Source organism: Periplaneta americana, chromosome 3, assembly GCF_040183065.1.
Source record: "Periplaneta americana isolate PAMFEO1 chromosome 3, P.americana_PAMFEO1_priV1, whole genome shotgun sequence".
Taxonomy (NCBI): Eukaryota; Metazoa; Arthropoda; class Insecta; order Blattodea; family Blattidae; genus Periplaneta; species Periplaneta americana.
Genome location: NC_091119.1, coordinates 123956211 through 123978202, shown reverse-complemented (window position 1 = coordinate 123978202; position 21992 = coordinate 123956211). Strand labels below are relative to the sequence as shown.

Here is a 21992-nt window from a genome sequence, read left to right as displayed (position 1 = left end):
TTACTTCCAGTAATACACAACCTGTTCACAATAATGGCAACTCTCCCTGTAACTACTCATACTCCTAGAAGGTCATTTTTGTCATTAAAAAAATGTACTTTAAGGGCAGCACAGGGGAGGAGCCTCTTAATGGACTGGCTCTCATGTACATACACACATGAAAAAGTTCCTATGAATGAAAATGATGTGTTCAAGGATCTAGTTAAGAAACGCAGAAGGCTGAAATACACTGTGTCCAGCTTAAAAATTTAATGCAATAAAAATGGCCGTCAGTCATTTGTTGCACTTTAATTTCATTTATTTCAGTGCATAAACATTTCCCATTTTGTCACATGGCAACACTGTAATGAAAATTTAAATCTGTGCTCACCTATTCTCGATATCCCATGCTTCCCAAATACTGTGTACAGAATATTTCGTTCGAAGTGTATTGTTCATACTGATACAAAATGAATATTTCCTTGCGTGTTTCACATTTCTATTTCTCGCATTTTTAGAATCTCACATGTAGTCTATGTTTTTATTTTAATACAACTATGACCATGAAGAGAGGTGGATATATCTTATAAAATTCATGCTGCATCTACTGTTGTAACATTCTGCCACGTTTATAGTTTATACAATTGGAAATTGTGGCACTTCAGCCCATAATTTAGGGAGGGGGAGGTTGATGTTTCAGTATAGTATTCCAGAATATAATGAGAAAAACATTCTCTAAAAGGGACCTTTGATATTAGTTCTGCAAAACATAGGCGGAGTTATGCCCTCCCAAACTTGTCTGAACTCTTTTTTTTTTTCTATTAACATTAGAAAATATTGAATTCAAAAGATCTTTTTTGTTTTTGTTTATGATTAAATTTTGTGCTTAAATTGATGAATTAATGTCTTCAGATCATGTGTCTGGACTATAATACTTATTTTAAATTTCTGAATGTATACCGGTAAACGTTACTATACTTCATTTGAGGAATGGAAGCACTGCATTTTTTTTTTTGCAACAGCCTGAACTCATGTGTTAGAAGTCTGCATGTGTTCAGGCCGACACTTGGAGATGTATGAATAACAAACTGCACAACAACGCAGGAAAAAGAAAAGTGATTCCGGTATAATATGTAAACTTAAAGACGTAATTAAATAAAATAATTAGAGTTTACATTTGTTATGATTTCTTCAGGAAGGTAAGCTTCATATAAAAAAGTTTCTCTTAGCACTGTTACGTAATTTTATTGACGTATGCATGTGTTTCTGTACAAGAGAGAAAAAGAGGAAGATTGTTTTAAGTTATACCCTATTATAATTTGTAGTAGACCTACAGTTCAAGCCCTATACAACTTGGGCCGAAACATCGTGGATATGGATGTAACACTGTAAGAAATGTGGCCTAAAAATACCTTTATTAAATAACCATATTCCGATATACTGTACCACGGTCAAGCTATAATGGGGGAAGAAGTAAATGGTGTCCTCCATAACCTCGTTACATGGAGATTCTATGGTTTTGCATATATCATGAATTTAGGATACATCCTCAAAACAAAACAGAAAATATCTCAATTCCACACAGTACGAGAAGCTATTTATTTATCACGCGACTTGTTATATAAAAACCTCTCACCGCCTGCTAGCCTTGGTTAAGGAATCATGTTTCATGTCACGGCCCACTACACGTCTAGGGCTTCCTGCTTGACATATACTTGTTTTCATGTGTGTTTTGGAATGTCCGAGAGGACACACCTTGTGTTTTGGCCCAGTGTGGGAGAAACTCGGCAAAATTCTCTTCACTGGGAAGAAACGCACAGACTCCAAAAGGAAGAAACATTAGACGAAGACAGTGGACCTGAAAGTGATGTTCAAGTGTACCCTGTGAATCCTGTGATGGAAACAAGTGAGTATACAATATACATGCTCAGTGTGTAGTCTACTTGATGAATTTTATTAGATCACAGAGCATATTCAAGTTACAGTTCATAAAACATAATACTACATTATTATTACAATTTTAATTGTTAATAAAGAGAATTTTTACGTATATTAATTAATTTAATTAAATATATGTATATTTGTGCATATACATGACTCTTACTGCAGCCAAATAAACATATTTGTTTTGTTGTTCTATTTGTAATAATAATAGTCCTATTGGTATATGCAATTGAATTCATTTCGAATTGATAAAATATAGGCCCTCAGAGAATTTTATCGCACATGATATATGGTATGTATTTTATTGTCAAACAAGTGGTTCTTCAACATTTGTGTGCTTAATTACACATTGGTTTGGCTTTAAGAAAACAATTCAATGTATGGTAAATTAAGTTTCTGTTAAATTATTTATCTTACTTCAGCTTCCTTGTAAGTGTTACATGAAATTTTCACATGAAATATAACATGACATTATCCACAGTGTGGATTAAAGTGATTAAACAGTATATATATATATATATATATATATATATATATATATATATATATAATATTTCTTCATGGGAAGAAAATAAGGTAATATCGACATTTAAACTTCTTAAACTATGGATCACAACCCATTGAGGGGTCCTGAAGCCCTTGCATGTATTGTTATTATAATACAATAACGTTTTGTGTTATTATTATTATTATTATTATTATTATTATTATTATTATTATTTACCTTCAAAAGCCATGAAAGCTCTTGTTGCCGAATGAACAATTATTTGTTTTATAAAAACTAGGTATCATAAAATAACAAAAAACTATAAATTATTTCATAAAAATTCATACAATTTAAATTACTGGACCCCGAATTTGTAAACCTAAAAATGTTAATATTCTCGCATTTAAAGCAATAAAAATTTATGGGTAAAATACCTACTGACTTGTAGGATGCCCACTTGATAATTATGCCGTAAAAGATATAAAAAAGCCTCCCTTCCAGCATTAGCAGTTTAAAATATACAATACCTGTTTGTCTTGAGTGACCAATTACCAATGAAAACAATCTGAACTGTGATTGGTGGTGATTGATCAATTCAGGTAAACTGATACTTTTTAAACAATAGTAACAAGGGAAAGCAGATTTCGTGATATTAATCCTCAAGTCGGTCTCGGTAGGATAGTTGGTATAGCGCTGACCTTCTATGCTCGAGGTTGCGGGTTCGATCCCGGCATTTAAGTGTGTTTAAATGCGACAGGCTCATTTCAGTAGATTTGCTGGCATGTAAAATAACTCCTGCGGGACAAAATTCCGGCACACTGGCGACGCTGATATAACCTCTGCAGTTGCGAGCGTCGTTAAATAAACCATATTTAACAAATAAAGCCATCGTAATCTGAATAAGACTGGAAAATGTCTTTGCAGTAGGAAATACATCCAGCGCGTACGGTAATCCAAGAAAAAGTAAAGGAAGTGAATGCCTGTGCATTGTTGAAGACGTTTACAACTTTCAAAGACTGCCGACATACTATTGTAATTATTGTAACTTTGTAACAGATTCTAGTAAGTCCTATATTTGGGGCCAATTACGGTAGAAATCGATGTTGTTTTGTCAATTGTCCAAAGACAGATCTGAACCTCAAAAGTGATACCAACAAGGCACCACTTATGAGAAAACTAGGCCAGGAAATAATGGGGTAGGGTGGCCAGTTCCTTTCCCCCTCCATTGCATACATCGGCCGATTAGCAACATATTAAAACAATCAGACTTCAGATGCATACAAACAAGTTGTTCTTCCTCTGACACATATCGTCAAGTGAGATGTACTGCCTGATAATAGATGTACATATCAGGCAGAACTTCAATCAGGGGCACGATAGAAATTTATAGATTATTATTTCGGTGTCCCGCGCCGTGGCGTCGTGGTCGAAGGCATCCTGCCTAGGACTCGCGTTACGGAATGCGCGCTGGTTCGAGTCCTCATGGATGAAGAAATTTTTTCATGAAATTTCGGCCAGTGTATGGGACCGGTGCCCACCCAGCATCGTGAATCGGGCTTGGGGGATCATCATGCTAACCACACGATACCTCCATTCTGATTGGATGATCGTTCACCTCTGCTTCGGCATGTGGACGTGAGGCCAGCAGCCGGCTGGTAGGGTTGGCAATACCGGCGTAGCTTAGTCGGCTAAGGCGCCTGCCTGCCGATCCGGAGTTGCTTTCGGACGTGGTTTCGATTCCGGCTTGGGCTGATTACCTAGTTGGGTTTTTTTTTCGAGGTTTTTCCCAACTATAAGGCGAATGTCAGGTAATTTATGGCGAATCCTCGGCTTCATCTCGCCAAATACCATCTCGCTATCACCAATCCCATCCACGCTAAATAAAGTTGATACAGCATCGTTAAATAACTAAATAGAAAAAATGATAGAACTGCAAGAGAGTTAAATGTCTATTACTTCAAGATTAAACGGTTAATAGGCGCATGACTTTATTTATCCATGACTCGTTTCTAAACTGGTATTTCTTTCACCATCCTTAGCAACCAAAACAATGGCCTTATTTACAACAGTCAAAAGTTTTTAACTCTCAGCAGTGAATTAAAATTTTTTAAATCACTCTCTTCATGACAACCAACATATTAGCAACAATAAAGTCCATACAATTCATTCATTTATTTATAACTTCTTCAGAAACAACAAATTACAAAGAAAGGGTCTGCATCTACAATTTATTTAAAATTAAATTTAGATATCAGTAATGGATAAAATAATGTACAGCACACGAGAATAAACAGATTTTCGGCTTCGTCTCGGGCACTAAAAAATTTTCCACTGGCGCTGACGAATAAAATCTTATTTTACTCTTATATCATAATTTACTATTTCATTGTTGACGTCAATAAAAATGATGAGAAAATGGCCGTTGTCTCTGAATCAAGAAATCTATTTCAGTAGTAAAAATTAAGTCGCATCACAATATTCTTCATTAATACTATAGTAAAAAAAAATAACACGCAGGACCTATACCTAAATAGGGACGTATGACAACGTTAGCTAGACTCGGCAGAGTGATGTACGAATACATTGTACGCAGTCGAGCTAAACGCTTCCACTAGCATTTACTTTTTAATCGCTGTAAGAAATTGGTATGTTCCGTAACAAAATATGTTTTTGTGACCCAGTAAATTACAAGAACATCGGCTCTTCATATGTTTAGTTGTGAGAACTCTCACTTAAACATGAAGAAGACTCAAATATTGAATGAAATGTGCGCAGAAAAGACGACGAGGACTTACAAATAGGACGTAGAGAAGAAAAGGAATTTCGCACATGAGCAGATAAGAAATATGAAATGCAGGCTTGCAGAATTTTACTCTTGAAGAATAGAGTCGGCAAACTACTGGCTTGGCTTTTCGAGGGCTGGACTTGGAACGGGTCGTTGCAAGGCTTGCTTTGGTCCATTGTGCGCCCTATACAATGTGTTTAAAAAAAAGTGTTGCATATTTTTCAGGAGGTAGCATAGGTCGAAAGTAGAAAAAAAAAGTTCCTATAAACATGTGTCCAGAAACAAATAGGCTATCTGTTGAGATATGGGCCATGCTGTATTGTGGTCTATGATCGTTATTAGTTTAAACACAAAATAATGGTGCACATTTTGAGCGTGTATAGCATCCCTTAACACAGAGAATGTAATAGTAAACAAAGGTCCAGGATACTACGGAGTCTATCATTTTACTTGTGTTAGTAAGTACGTACCGGTACTGTACGTACAGTATTCAGTGGCGTAGGCTGTCTTTCTTTTTATGCACGAAGGGACACCACCCCATTTTCTACGCCTCGTGCGATAATACGAACCCGGAGGTAAAAGAGCAATGGATTGGTCGAGTAGGCCAGTAGCATGGCCTCCCCGTTCACCTGACCTAAATAAATCCTTTGGATTTAAAGACACTGGTATATGCCACACCCATCGACAAAGTATAAACGTTACAGGAGCGTGTATTAAATGCATGTGAGAAAATCCGACACCAGCCAAGTGTGGTCGCAAGAGTTCGTGATTCACTGAGAAAAAAGAACTGAAGCATGTGTAACAATGCGTGGTAACCACATAGAGCACCTTCTGTAGTGTCTACGTAACAGACAGGTAGGTATCGTAGGCCACAATTCAGCATTGCCCATATCTCAATAGATATTTGTTTCTGGGCACATGTTTATAGGAACCTTTTTTTTCTAGTTTCGACCAATGCTACCTCCTGTAAAAATATGCGACACTTTTTTTTAAACACTCTGTATATGCGATGATATTCCAAGTCCGACAGGTAGAGTAAACGCAAGAAGAGCTTGCCACGAAAAGCTGCGCGAACTTTCGGAAACGTTCGGGTGCACTCGACCTCGCTTCGATTCGATTGGCAAACTGTCGGCAGTTCTCAGTCGTCTGCTGGCTTGATGTTTCGAGTAGTGATGGGCGAAGTTGTTCTTTTCCCGGAACAGTTCCGACGGTTCCGGTTCCGAAAAAATACTATGTTCCAAATAACAGTTCCGAAATAACAGTCACCAGTGGTGATGAGTCGGAGTCGTTGAGTCGTTCAAACGAACGGTGCAGTACCCTCCCTCTTCACCATAGATAAATAACACCATGCAGCTCACACTGGAGCACTCATAGGCATGACATAGTACACATTCTTATCTATAGATGGCACTGCAATGCACATTCGAATCGATTTTGGAAAATTGCTGTGCAAGCGGGCAGGACTCAAAATCTTAATGTTAGTAATTACACAGCTGTTGACTACAAGGACAGAATACAACACTTTGTTTTCGTACATAAAGTTATAAAGACATGGTAACCAACTAAAAACATTTAAAACATATGGTATGTAATTTCTGTTCTCTCTATTACATAATTAAAAAAAAAACGAATCATTAATTTTTATTTTTACTTTTCTTAATGCACAGTTATAATAATAATAATAATAATAATAATAATAATAATAATAATAATAATAATAAATATTACAATTTCATAAATAAAAAAGATATATATTGGCAGTACTGAAACCTGGAAACCCCGCAGTGGGTTAGTAAAATGTTGGAATCGCATCTTTACCAAAGTGTAATTTAAACTTCGCATTAAACCTCGCTCTCCAAATCAGTACTTATATGGGTAGTTTCCAACAAATAATGCTACAACATTTTTGTCGTTCTTTGATAACAGAGGAGATAGCACAAAAACTTATGTTTGTCAGACTTAACCTCAACAAACGACATACAGACATTGTAACTAAACCACTCATTACCATTTACGACTTTAACCTTTGTACAGAATCAGCTGATCAATGAATTAATAATAGTGTGCGTACTTTATGACTTTGTAGAATGTTTATAAAACAGAATTAGTCAACTAATGGTGAAATAAACCATAAAGCGGGAATGAATATTACAGATTATTAAATACTTACTATAACATTACAGATGATTGGCCAGTCTTACAAATTTTTATATTAAAGTTCGCGCCACCGCAAGGATTTCAATTTCCATGCGCCCCCCTCCAACCACGTGAGAGTTTCAAGTACCAACTTCATCCAACGAAGTTCCAAGTACAACATAAAGAACAACGAGAACAGTGTAACTGCAGCTGTCGTTGGTTCATCGGAACAAGCTCCGACGTTCCGACTGTTATCTCGGAGTCGGAACATACCTTGTGCAACGCGGTACTGCGAGCCCGTAACAGCTGGGCAAGTGAGCAGCTCGGAGTCGGAACACTGTTATTTCGGAACAGGAGGTTCCGACCTACTGTTCATTTTTGCAACAGTTCCGAGACCGGAACAGTTCCAAAATAACTGTTGTGTTATTTTTTACCCATCTCTAGTTTCGAGTGAGATTTATCACAGCGCATGTAATGGAACCTAAACCTAGTTGCAGAGTAACTAATAACATAACATTGTTGAAAATACAGAAGCACGAATTCTTTTACATATAAAATCACTGATTGAAATTACAAAGATGTTATAAGAAATATGTGATCGTGTAATAATTGATATTTGACATTGTAATAAAATACTAATAACTAATACTATGTGATTTTATTAAAATGTTCCGATAACTAGCGTGGTACTATGGTCGATTTATTTTAATCTGTATATACTCCTTACGTTACGAGCGGAGCCTGTTTCATTTTTCATACATTTATAAACGTTATAAATCAGTTCCCTAGTTTGATTGTGTAACGTTTCATTAGAACTTCCTAATTTAAAGTCAACGGGGGGCATTGTTAAGTACATAGAATGCTATACAGTACTCTGTTATTTTACAAACACACTTTGAACTCTATAAAAATCATAATATGAGAGATAAAACGCAGAATATGTAACGCATACGCTGGCTTCTACCCGCTCTGCACAATACATTTCACGATACGAACAGCTCAAGACCGCGCTTTCGAATGCGCCCTGTAATCAGCATTACGTGATTCATAGCAGCCCTGTAACGAGCATGACGGCACGAGGACCGAATATCGTTCTCTGCGCATCAGTCAAATGGGCAAGCTTTCTTTGCGCTTCCTCTAGTCGGGTGGCATTCGTTAATCCCATGCTGATCGGTGGTCATCCTGCCTCAGCCCCTGATAGAGCCAGGTCCCATCCTCTGAGTAGCCTGATAAGCCTTAGGGGCCTGAGCCCCAACCTTTCCTATATCAGCATCGGAAACGCGTACTGCCCCACGACTTCACCTCAGCCTATTTTTAAATACTGCAGACAGATGAAATGAGGGAAGGTGGAAAGTATTGATGGAATGATAGAGGGAAAGGGAGTACCTCGAGAAAAACACTCTGTAACGTTTACTTCGTCCCACAAATTCCATCACGACCTCGCTGGAGATTGAACCTAGGCCGTGTAAATGGAAGTCCGACGCTCTACCGCTTGAGCCATAGACGCGGCCAATCTATTACTTTTATTCGTTTATACAAAGCGTCTCATTCGACTCCCGGCCGGGAATGCGTGCATGAACTATGTATGCGTGTTCGGCTTAATTTGCGCCATTATCGATCTATAACTTCGCGCGTAATTCTAGTCGTTCGTATATTTATGATTTTTAGTCATATGAAGGCACAGACACAATAATATTTTTATTTCATAAAGACTAGATTACTAAATTGTGTTCTAGCAGTTCTTCGAAGTAATATCCGTCTAAATGAACACATTCCCGACGTCTTTTGATAAGATGTTCATTTACACGCAAAAGTTCTCCTTCCATGTTGCTCAATAGAATATAATAGATACTCGAGCACAGAAACTTCCCTGTAAGTACACAAAGTTTCGTTGCATGGTAAATAATATTAGTGTACGGTGTGCTGTAATTGGAAGCAAAATAATAGGGCCCATGTGTTTTTTTTTTTTTTTTTTTTTTTTTTTGAAGATACAATAAATTCAGAGGGATACCTTCAACAAGATTCTATCAAAGCACACACTGTACTGGATTCTTTGAAATTAATGAAAAAGGGTTTTGATGACAGAATCATTTCTAAAGAGTATGGCCAGTATGTTCCCCAGAGTATCACCATACCGTGTACGACTATTATTTGTGGAGCACCCTAAAAATAAAGACTACAGAAATAATTCCCACATTATAGACGAACTTGAAAACACCATGTTTCGTCAGCAGTCCGAAGACACATTGGAACCTCATGACGCCTATAAGACATCATTTATAAGGCAACTAAGCCAGGAGATAATGGGTAGAGTGACTAGTTCCCTTCCTCTCCGTTGCATACATCGCTGTCTACTAACATAAAAACAGAAATTTAAAAAATGACGGAAGGAGAACTTCTGCGTGTGTTCTTTTAACTTTTTAAATAGCAAATTTTTTTAGTATTTTTCTTTCCTCTTTTTTTCAGGATCAATTGTTATACCTGAAAAACTATATAAAGTGATAGTTATAGGAGATCCAACTGTTGGGAAGACATCATTTGTTCAGCGCTACGTTCAAAACTCATTCAGAAAAGATTACAAAGGAACTGTAGGTGTGGATTTTGCACTGAAAATTGTAAAATGGTCTGATAAACAAACAGTGAAATTACAGCTATGGGATATTGCAGGTAAGTTTATTTCATTAAGGAAACCACAAAATAATATATAAAACATTACTATAGGCCTATGTAACATGTAAACATAATAGAAATAGACTGAAAAGAAGCTAGTCGCGACCTGATTTAAAGCACTATCCTTTTATGGAGTTCACAAGTGATCAGGGCCCATCACCAGCCCATCTTAAGCCGGAATCACCATTTCCTAATTTCTCCTTAACTAATTATATTGACAGTGCTGAAATCAGCTCAATCAGCTCTGGAACCTCGGAATACATCACCAGGAATGGCAAGGACAACGACAGGGACCATTGCAGCAATGAGGGCCCCGACTTTGACCCCCACAACTCATCGTAAGTCAGGTCTCCCCAACCTTTGCATACACTCCAATTTGAATCACTGGGAATGACTTGAGAAATAGCAAGTACTACTGGGGCCTACTTGTTCGAGTCTCTTGATCTTCAGCCAGCTTAAGCCAAAATCACCAAATTTCCTGAACGCTTGGTGAAATTTACTTCAGGTTATTATTCATACATTAGGAAACTTGTCTTACTCTTCCTACCCAAACCCTTATTCCAGGATTGACTGGCATCTGTTTGTTGACAATGACTTTTTTCTTTTTAAACTATTGCAAGGATTTTATTCATATTCAGTATTTACGAATCAATTTATTCGGGAATAATGCACACAAAGTATAATCATTCTTAGTATTTAGTTGGTTATTTAACGACGCTGTATCAACTACTGCAACTATTATGTTATTTTGCATTGATGGGATTGATGATAATGAGATTTTAGGTGAGATTTGCAATGAAGGAGAAAACAAGAAATTTAAGTAGTAAATGCAAACATAAGCAATTGCGTTTAGTAGGTGATAATTTTGTATGTGGAACGTAAACAGCGGCGCTGCGATCATATGTTACACTGTGGGAAAGAGAAAGGCATAGTCTACACAGGTGACGTAACAGAGGCGCGCTGTGTATTAGTACAAGCTACTGCCGTTCCACAAACTGAATGGTCGAGTAATGAAAGAGTTGTAGAAATTTGCTTCCTCGTATGGAAGTTTACTGGTTAACTACTCTACAAAATGAAGTGGGAGGCAACTATTTCTAATTGGTTGAAGTAAAATACTTCTTGCAGTTTCTCTCTACACGCTTAAAACAGAAAAATTAATAATGCACCATCTGTATTTTTTTCTTAAAAGATTAAAAACAAATTAAGTGACAGTGAGCTCCCATTCTTCTATTCAAATCACGATCTGTGAAGAAGTTATTCTCCGGAACACACAACAGATATTGTAGTACATTCGGCCACTGATTACAACTTGTACGAAGAAACAATTAACGTATTTAATAATCTACTTTATTTTTGGAAAAACTATCCAAAACACAGCAAAATGATACCATAATTTTTATTACTCTTTACTGAAGGATACATCCAGAAAAATTAATGACATGACTAACGATTCAAGGTAGGCTATATATATACAGGGTTGTTTCTGATCTCTGATAACGAATTTGAATGACATAATGTGCGTCAGGAGTCACACGACAGCTGAACTGTGGCGCGAGGTGACAGATCAGTAGTGAGTGATCTCATAGTCAGAGTGCACGGCGACTCACAGCAGAAATTCCCAAGAAAATCGAGCCTTTTTGGGAGGGGTACATAACAACCCTTTCCGATGCCAAGTACAGTTAAGTAAAAATAAAAAAAGCATACAATAAACGAGGTTTCGTTGTTTCCAAGAAAGGTATCTTCTGTGTACTTAATAAGATTGGTAAAGCTCGAATGGAATTAATTTGTATCATCTCGTGGGGTGCGGCGACTTGTGACGGGGGATAGATTTGCTTGCTTTTTCCACTCTGGAATTAATCTCATCCGAGCTTTGCCAGTCTTATTAGGTACACACAAGATGCCTTTTTTTTTTTTTTTTTTTGGAAATAACGGAACCATGGTTTTTTGCGGGCTTCTATGATTTTCACGTAACTATACTTGGCATCGGAAAGAGCTGTTATGTACCCCTCCCAAAAAGGCTCGATTTTCTTGGGCATTGCTACTGTGAAACACTGTGCACTCTGATTATGAAATCACTCACTGCTGGTCTGTCACCTCTCGCCGCAATTAAGCTGTCGGTGTGATTTCTGACGCACATGACGTCATTCAAATTCGTTATCAGAGATCGGAAACAACCCTGTATATGTTGTTTAGTCAATTGTCCGAAGACAGGTCTGAAGCTCACAAGTGATACCAAGAAGACACCACTTATGAGGCAACTATGCTAGGAGATAATGGGGTAGGGTGGCCAGTTTCTTTTCCCCTCCATTGCATACATCGCCGACTAGCTACATATTACACTAATCAGACCTCAGATGCATACAAACAATTGTTCTTCCTCTGACAAATATCGTCAAGTGAGATATACTGCCTGGTAATAAATGTACAGTATATATCAGCCAGAAGTGGATTAACTTACATAGTGAGAACATGTCTTTATGTTAATTATTTGAATTGACATTTCACTCACACAGGCGGGGCGAGACCGGACAGCCCAATTCCAGAAGCAGGCACTGCTTGAACTATTGCTGTAATATCTACTGTCATTTTAGTATTTGACCTTTCATGTGTTACAAACAGGCCAAGAGAGGTTCACATGGATGACAAGAGTATATTACAAAGACTGTCATGGTTGTGTCCTCATGTTTGATTTGACCAACAAAAATTCTTTTGTAAACACACACAAATGGAAGAGAGATGTCGATGCCAAATGCACGCTTCCAGATGGCAACCCCATCCCGTGCATACTTCTTGCAAACAAGGTAGGAAATTGCGAGATTGTAAGAGTGAGTGATGTGCTTTAAAGTCTCCGGACAAAGGCGTAATTTATGATTTAGGAAACCCTTCGATCCCTTACAGGTACCTACCGGTATAGATATTTATTTCTATTTTGTGTATATTTACAAAAGATCGTAAATCTTTAATCATAAACATAAAATAATAAAGAATGCGGGACACTATATGGGTGCAGTTTTACAATGTAAAAGAAGATGGAAAAGTGATTTCAAAGCAATTCGAAAGAGGAGAGCCTAGTTTATAAATGCTCTCAAAATGAATTATATATACTGTATAACTCAGTGCTACTTTTTCTTTTCTAGTGTGACTTGCCGCAAAGACAAGTTGACCAAATGGAAATTGAGTCATTTTACAAGGAAAACAGTTTCATTGGTTGGACCGAGACATCAGCGAAAGAAGGGCTCATGGTTAACGATTCCATGAAGTGAGCTATTTTTTTATTTTAATGTGTTTTCTTCTTATTTTTAAACAGCCTTATCTAACGTATTTTTTCATAGGAGATGATGTACTATGTGATGGGAAAGAAGATATGATTTCCTGTAAGCAGAACTATGGTTTGATTGAAATTACTGTGTACTTGACAGTTTCGCCCAATGTTTTCTCGAAGCTTAGTTAATAATGACAAATAATGTGCTCTTCTATATAAGTAGTAAGTAGTGTGCCATGGCCATAATTATTCCGTCTTTGCCCCAAAAATCAGATTTTTGAGTGAAAAATTCCTGTGGGCAGAGAGAACCAGAGTATTTCCATTCTTTTTATTTTTATTTCATTTTTTTTTTTTTGTTTCTGGATCATAATGATGGATCCATGTTTCGTCCATAGTTTCAATACGATCCAAAAAGTTAGACGAATATTCTTAAGATTATTCTCAAACACCCTTAATCTCTGTTCCTCTCTCAAAGTGAGCGTTCAAATTCCACAACCATACAGATCAACCAGTAATATAACTGTTTTATAAATTCTAACTTTAGACTTTTTTGAGAGCAGACAAAAGCTTCTCAGCCGAATAATAGCAAGCGATTCCCATATTTATTTTGCGTTTAATTCCTACCGAGTGTCATTTATATTTGTTACTGTTGCTCGAAGATATTTGAATTTTTCCACCTCTTCAAAGGACAAATTTCCAATTTTTATATTTCCATTTCGCACTATGTTTTGTTCACGAGACATAATCATATACGTTGTCTTTTCGGGATTTACTTCCAAACCTATTTCTTTACTTGCTTCAAGTAAAATTCCCGTGTTTTCCTTAATCGTTTGTGCATTTTCTCCAATAATAATAATAATAATAATAATAATAATAATAATAATAATAATAATAATAATAATAATAATTTGTAAATTTTACAATGTGTATAGCTTCGCAATCATTTTTATGGATACACTTATGTGCTCCAATTTTTATATTGTGCGGACTATATATTTATTTATGCAGAAGACTGTATAAACACAACGACACGAGCTCTCCTCTGTGTCGAGTAATAATAACTTAATTCCTATTCAGAGCAGTGGCGTATACTGGTTTAAGGGTCTGGGCTACCACTGACCCTATTATTACACAAAATATATTTTTAAAACCCTATAATAAAATTCCTTACCTATTTATATGTGAATTCCAGACGTCTTGATTGGGACGAAAATACTTTGATGACTTCGTCATTGAAATTACAGTTGGGCCGCTTGCGAAGTTCCTGTAGAAATGACTTTTCAATGGACATCAGTGCCAAGCCGGATAAACGTTCTTGTGTATGAGTTGATCTACAGTAGGATTTTATTCTCTTCAACGCAGAAAATGTTCTTTCTACCGATGCTGACGTAGCTGGTATTGTCACAATTAATGTTGCCAATTTAAGGACTTCAGGAATAACTTGGTTCAGCTGGTTTTCATATATGGCAGATAATATTTCATGGATAGATTTGTTCGAAAAATCAAAGACTTCTGCTGAATATATTACACTTAATTCATTTTTCAAACGTACTTGATCAAAGTGACTGTTATAGGACTGAAATAATTTGTTTAGTGCCTCATTCGGGAAGTTTTTTCTATAAGCAGAAAATTTTTGAGAATCTAGTAGATATGTGAACTGAAGCTTTCCATAATCAGAAAATCTGTCAGTAATTTCCATGTGCATACGATCTAGTATGCTGTAGTACAGCTGCCTGTATTTCAATTCATCATCTCCTTTTCTTCGCTTTAATGGTGGTTCCATTGTATTGGCTGAAGAATTTTCATTTTCCATATTACTCCATATGGACGGAAACCCACTACGTCTGAACTCGAATATAGTATTTTTTAACTTTGATACCTCTTGCAAGCAGTATGCTATGTCTAGACTTTTTGTCTGAAGAATATTGTAGAGCACATCTGTATATGCGAACACTCTAGCATAGACTTCAAGAAGAAATATATTCTGAAACCGTGTGAAAAAAATACAAATATCCTTGAGCATGCACAATTACATCATCCCAGTTTTCTTCAGAGTCATTACAAATGATATTTTCAAAGAAAGCAGTCAGTTGTTCTCTGTATTCCTTTACTGTATTTACAAGCCGAGATGTAAAATTCCATCTAGTTGGTGCTAATTTTGGGAGTTTCTTTTTCATAAATTCCTTGAGTTTTTCTGATCTTTTAGGAGATGATGAGAAAAATGCAGCTAAACCCGACAGTGTTTTGAAAAAAATGCGGCATTCTGGAATGGATAAGTTGTTTGTTGCAAAACTAAATTGAGAACATGGCTGTAACAATGGACAAATAGTGCTTGAGGATACTTTTCTTGAACTTTTGTTTTTAAGCCATTAATATTTCCCGACATAACTGAAGCACCATCGCATGTCTGTGCAATTAACTTATTGACGACATTGTATTCTGCTATAACACCTTCCACATGCTGAAACAAAGCAGCAGCAGTTTTGTCCGAACTGACATTTGTGAATCCTATAAACCGTTCTTGAACATTGGCAATACTGTCGACGTATGTTAAAACAGTGGACAATTGACTCTGATTAGAGCAGTCACTTGTTTCATCAACAACAATGGCCACAAAAGGTGCTTCGTCTATTTCAGATTTTATGTTCTTTATCATAACCCCACTTATAGCAAATATTAAGTCATTCTGAATTGCGGGAGAAGTACCACGGAATACTGTTGAACTCTCAAGATGATTGGCCAGTAAATGGTCAAATTCACTTAAGGAACTTAAATATTCAATATAATTTCCTCTATTGTCTGATTCCACACTCTCATTATGACCCCGAAAAGCCAATTCTTGTTTTCCTAGGAAGCAGACTGCGTTAATAAGACGCAGTAAAATCTCCCGATTTTTTTTCACAAGAGCATTGTGTTGGTTGATGTGTAGAACTTTTTGCTTATCTAGCTGTAAATCAATTCTTGTCTTCCCAAAGTTTGCAAAGTTCATGCTACTATAAATATGAGCTTTTGATTTGTCGTGTTTTAGGACTGCCGTTCGAAGGGAGTTCATATTAGAAAACCCCTCTTTTGACCACACATTAGTTTCGCGGCTAAATAACAAAAATGGCCAGCAAAATAGTTTAGACAGTTTAGAACTACCACACAACCAATTCCACTTACCATATGATGTTGAAGTGAAATGGCGCGTATACTCACGCTGTTTTTCTTTTACGTCCATGGACAAATTTAACTCAGGAGTTGGTCTTTCCATTTTCACAATTTCAACTTTCTCGTTGTATGTACGACGGTTAAAAGGCACTTTTAATAAACCTTCTATTACACAGTCATTTTCAACACAAACCTCTCCAGAAACTTGTTCTGCTATATTTTTCACAATATCACTTAATTGGGAAATTAAAAACTTAATAATTCACAATTAATATAACTCTTAGACACTCGAACAAATCACAAATTTAAAATACTGCACTGCAAGAACACAATCACATTAATGAGCTAGCGTACTAAGCATATTGTTGCTTCGCGCCTTCCAAGAAACCGATCACGAGAGCGGCAACTCACCCGCCTACACTGCACGATGGAAACAGAAGAGAGCGGGGGACGGGGAGTTGTGCGACGTGAGCGGAACGGTCACAGGCTACCCTTCGTAGCAGCGGTTTCTCCAGTGATGCCGCCTTGACAACTTGTTTCTTTTCGAGAGCAGAGAGCGCATATACTGTAAATCTAACAATTACTTTAATTTTAATTACTGTGGTAAAACTAATACGGTAATACAAAATTATTACATTATGTTATATTATAAACTTTTTCTTTTGTAATTTCCTTGGGCTACCGCCGCCGGTAGCCCCGGTAGTCCGCAAAATACGCCCCTGATTCAGAGACTGTTCAGCAACTCAATCCGTACCTGTCCGGGATCAAACTTCAGTGCTAGAAATATGGAGTATTTTCAGTATGACACACATGAATAAAGGCATCCTTTCCGGAGGTGTTACAGGTTCTCTTTAAAAACGTAATAATAATAATAATAATAATAATAATAATAATAATAATAATAATAATAATAATAATAACAATTGGTGCTTGTTTTTTGTTGGTTCATGTGTTTGTTTGTTTGTTTGTTTATTTATTTATTTCAGGTTCCTTGTGGATGCTATGATGAGACAAGATGGAATACACGATGTTCGAATGTCAGAAAGTCTGAGACTCAGTGGACCAGCGTCAAGTGCTGAACACCGCAAACGGTGCTCCTGCTGAAATGAATAATTTACGTGTTTAATAGTTTTTCATGTTTAGAATATTTATACTCTTTTCATTATGTGAATAAGTAAAAATTTTAGAAATGGAAGTAACAAGTAATCGAACATTAAAACTATAAATATAAAACTAGCCTTATAAAGCGATAATTATAATTGGAATATCAGGTTGTTTATACGTAAGCTTACTGTATAATAAGTTATGAAAAAATAAATACTTGATAAGAGAATCAAAATTAGAATTAGGCTATATAAATCCGTGTTATTGTCATTTGCAGCAGAAACAAAAGTAGATAACAAAATTAAAAAAAAAAAAAACATAACAAATAATGGAGACAACAGAGATGAACAGCTAACACTCTCCACCTCCCCCTCATTTAATATATCTTCTGCAATAGTAAAAACTGGATGGCGTGAAGTCTCGGGGATAGTACGGGTTTCCAATACTGATATAGGAAGGGCTTGACTCTGGGCCCCTGGGGCTTATCAGGCTACTCTTGTGCGGATGGGATTGGCTCTATAAAGGGTTTAGGCAGGATGACTCACCTGTCAGAGTCGGATGGTCAGGCAGGGCTTGGGGCGACGGGCACCTGAAGCTTATCAGTAGACTTCGTTGAATTGCCACGCGCAGCATGCAATCAGGTTGCCGATGTACGGTAGTATAGAGAATGTGAGCGACCGCCCGGTCTCGTAGTATAAGCAGTTCATGTTAAGAGTTGTGACCGGTCCAAATAGATAGAGCAGCTACAGCTAATGTATACCTATGTAAGCACTTTTTTTTTCATTACTGTGGTTGGAATAGTCAAAGCTTAACATTTGTTCAGTGTAGACAAGAATTCAATCAAACATACTGCAATGAGAGTGTTGCTGTTCCAAATAATTGCCTCTGGAATACCCTTACCCCTGAAGTCAGTCTTGACCCGTTGGGAAACTTGGTTGGATTCTGTTAATTATTATCCAGAACATTACGGCAAAATAATGGAGGTAATTGATGCATTGGATAGCATAGACAGTTCCGCTGTTGCAGCTGTAAAATCAGTCTTCTGAACAGCTATTGGAATATATTCTGTTCATTGATTCTGATTTTAAAATCGTGTCCAAAAGCACCATCCTAAACTACAACTCTCAGAAGCTCTTAATATAGTGGATAAAGTATCACAAACAGTTATCCAAAATAACAATTCATTAATTTCAAAAAAAGTGAAATGTAAGTTGAGAAACATTATTGCTAAAAATTCTGTCTATTCACAACTTCGTATTATAAATGATGTACGATCAGGTCACGACAAGACATCTGAAGTTGGTGTACTAAAAAGTAGTGACTTTCCGTTCTTAAAATATGTACGTATTACATCGTGTGATGTTGAACGTACATTTTCTCAAAATAAAAACGGTTAAGTGACCATCAAGGGAGGTTACTTTGCAGTCACTCAAAATGTACGTAACTTTTCACTGCAATGCACATATTCAAGGATGATTTGAGTATATTACATTAAATTTTAAGAGTTAATATATCTCACTATAAAATAATTGTGTATTTACATGTTTAGACATTTCCTACTTCAATGCTCATTCATTATATTTCTTGAATGTAGGATACTGCAGTATACTGCTGCTCAGTGTTTACATCAGAGGCATACTCCATCCATTTCACGCCTCTTTCTCATACAGTCTATATCGCGTGTACAGTAAACCTTGCGATTCTCGTGGCAATTCCACGAAGTCTACTTATCAGGCTACTCGCTCGCGAAAAGGGATCTGGCTAGAGATGGGCGATATTTCACAAACCGATATTCTGTCACAGGTATTTTTTGTCACAGATAAACCTGTGACTGATGACGCGAAATATCTGTGACAAAATATCGCTATCGAAATCTGCTCCGTATTCAGTACTCTGTCACCGTTGCAACGTCTGTGACTGATATTTTCACCTCTACGTCGTGGGTTTACGCATGCGCATGATACAATAACAGCAATAGGGCGGTGGTATTTGATTATTTTTTCGTTCAATATTATTTTTTTCAAAGTGATGATGTGTTGCAAAGTTATTAGCGGCATTATAATAATATGATCATGAATCTGACATTTTGTTTTCATATTTTAGTCTGTATATATGTTTTATAAATATTTTATGTATTCCTCCGAGATCTTCACATTTTCATATTAAGCTTACTGTCAATTTATATTAATGTGCAAGTATTTTCCACTCAAAACCGAACGAGACAAAACTGGCTGATATGATGGGGAATTTATTTCGCTAAACTAACCTTGAGGTAGTTTCCTTCGTATTCCCCTTATACACCTTGCATATACGAATCTGTGACAGGTCAGGTTTAGTTGGTTTAAGCTTTTTTTATGCCTAGACATATACGATCAACGACTAAACTAGCGTTGAGGTAGTTCCCTTCGTACTCCGCATTACACTTTGCATATACGAATCTGTGACAGGTTAGGTTTGGTTAGTTTAGGCTTTGTTATGCCTTGGATATACGATCAACTGCATCTCCACAAAAAATCAAATTCAACGATTTTCACTTCCGAAATCACCTAAACTACCTCAGCGCTAGTTTAACCCGAGGAACTCTCTCTCCACCAAAAAAAAAAAAAAAAAAAAAAAAAAAAATCCTTATAAATGCAACGATTTTCACATCCGAATTCGCCGAAACTACTTCAGCACTAGTTTCACCATCTTATTATAAATTATATAATGATTATACGATTTAAATAATAATAATAATAATAATAATAATAATAATAATAATACCATTGGTTACCAATACTTTATCTTGTGTAAAATCCTGTCTGAACAACAGTTTTGTTTTGTAATTATTTTCCATTGTTTTTCCGAATACTGATGTTTCGTTAATTTTTATTCTGATTCAATATTGTAATGTTAATGCACGACTTAAAATAATTATTTATCCATTATATTATATACAATAAAAAGGATCAATTTTTAAAACGATTAGGATAATCACATAACCTCAATTTCTCCATACCCAACTACATAAAAAAATTATCAACTGATTCCATATCTAAAATCAACTACGATACAGGGGCGGCTTTAGAGGTAGTGCCGTTGTGCCATGGCACTACCAGAATACAGAAGGAAAAGGAGAATTCATATTTTCCGCTCAAAACCTGAGAGAAACAAGTTACGCTTACACAAACTCTACCGTCAATATGATCTTTGCAGCGAAACACGTTGTAACCAGTGTTTGGAGGATGGATCTGTGCCAGGCACTACATCCCATAAGAAATATAATGGGATGCGCGCGCAATCTTCATGTTCGCTCGTCCTTTTCAGCATCTAAAAGCATGATCTGAAATGTGCCAGGCACAAATTGCCGCTGGCTTTTGCAATGCTTGTAAAACTGTATACATCCCCATTTACTATGCCGATCCCTTACTACCTCGCGCTCTGTCTATCCTTCCGCTTTATCGGAACAAGTTTCTAAGCGAAGACTGCAACAATAAGATAATAAAATCTCTCCCGGTTTCTTGAAAACTTGGCTTGAGAAAGTTTTCACTTTATTATTTCTACCAACAGTACCAAGTGTAGTGTGAACGTGTTAAGTCGTGAGGTTGTCATCGTAATAGTGGTCGTGTTATCGTGTTGTGTACTGTTAAAAAATTAATTCGGTTGGCGCTTTATTGAAATCTCAGTTTTCAACATTAACATATGAAAACAAACTTCGTGTTAAAGAATTAGGCAGACCAACACCGCACTTAAATATTCATCGAAAGCAGCAAAGTGCTAAAGTTAACAGATCTTGCAAATTCAACCCAGATATTTATTAAAAAAAAAACAACTGGTTGTGTGGATGTGATGTGAAAAATGCGTTCTTCTTTTTCCCGTGTGTTCTGTTCGGAGGTGAACTTAGCTGGTCAAAAGTGGGTGTGACAGATTTAGTACACTTATGGGGTAAAATAAAAACACATCATAAGTCAAAGGTTAATATGAATAACGTCTTCAGTTTGTCTATGCTGGGTAAAGCGAACACTGAAAATCAGTTAAATTCGCGATTGCAAAACACAACGAGCAAGTTGATAAAAACAGATATGTGTTAAATTTAATAATAAATTGTATACGATTTTGTGGGGCACTAGATTTAGCACTAAGAAGGCACGATGAATCTGAGGAGTTTTGTTTGCAAAGTAGACAACTTCAACAAAAAAATGATGGATTTATTTTCAAGTCAGAAGAATAGGCGAATGGGTTTTATCTATCGCGCATATTAACCTGGTCAACAAAAGTGCTCAAGTGCTCCAGTTGTATAAATTTTGGTGAGTGATTATTATTATTATTATTATTATTATTATTATTATTATTATTATTATTATTATTATTATTATTATTAGAGACGAGAATTTTATACACTGTAAAATCCCAAAATATGCATGCATTCATGTAGGGCTACTATCAAACTATGAACTATGCATGATCAAGCGAAAAATACATTAAAATATGCACTT

At 36.4% G+C, this 21992-nt stretch overlaps 1 protein-coding gene across 3 annotated transcripts; it reads left to right on the top strand.

Annotated features, from left to right (window-relative positions):
- Nucleotides 1-1022: 1022 nt before the first annotated feature.
- On the top strand, nt 1023-17782 carry LOC138696494 (ras-related protein Rab-7L1-like). Of its 3 annotated transcripts, XM_069821530.1 has the most exons (7): nt 1023-1178; nt 1726-1885; nt 9798-9998; nt 10223-10339; nt 12621-12802; nt 13139-13260; nt 17400-17782. In XM_069821530.1, the coding sequence occupies exons 2-7, from the start codon at nt 1876-1878 to the stop codon at nt 17515-17517; spliced, it is 750 nt and encodes a 249-aa protein (XP_069677631.1). In that variant the 5' UTR covers nt 1023-1178; nt 1726-1875; the 3' UTR covers nt 17518-17782. The 3 variants fall into 3 exon arrangements, with proteins under 3 accessions (XP_069677631.1, XP_069677629.1, XP_069677630.1); XM_069821528.1 differs by lacking the exon at nt 1023-1178 and having other exon boundaries at nt 1238-1885; XM_069821529.1 differs by lacking the exons at nt 1023-1178; nt 10223-10339 and having other exon boundaries at nt 1250-1885; nt 17400-17776.
- The last annotated feature ends 4210 nt before the right edge of the window (nt 17783-21992 follow it).

Excerpts from the sequence above, each read along its gene's own strand:
- LOC138696494 (XM_069821528.1), top strand. The coding sequence starts at position 1,642 with ATGTTTCATGTCACGGCCCACTACACGTCTAGGGCTTCCTGCTTGACA. Across the intron at positions 1,886-9,797 it reads GAATCCTGTGATGGAAACAA|GATCAATTGTTATACCTGAA; the intron begins GTGAGTATACAA and ends TCTTTTTTTCAG. Across the intron at positions 10,340-12,620 it reads TTTGACCCCCACAACTCATC|GCCAAGAGAGGTTCACATGG; the intron begins GTAAGTCAGGTC and ends TGTTACAAACAG.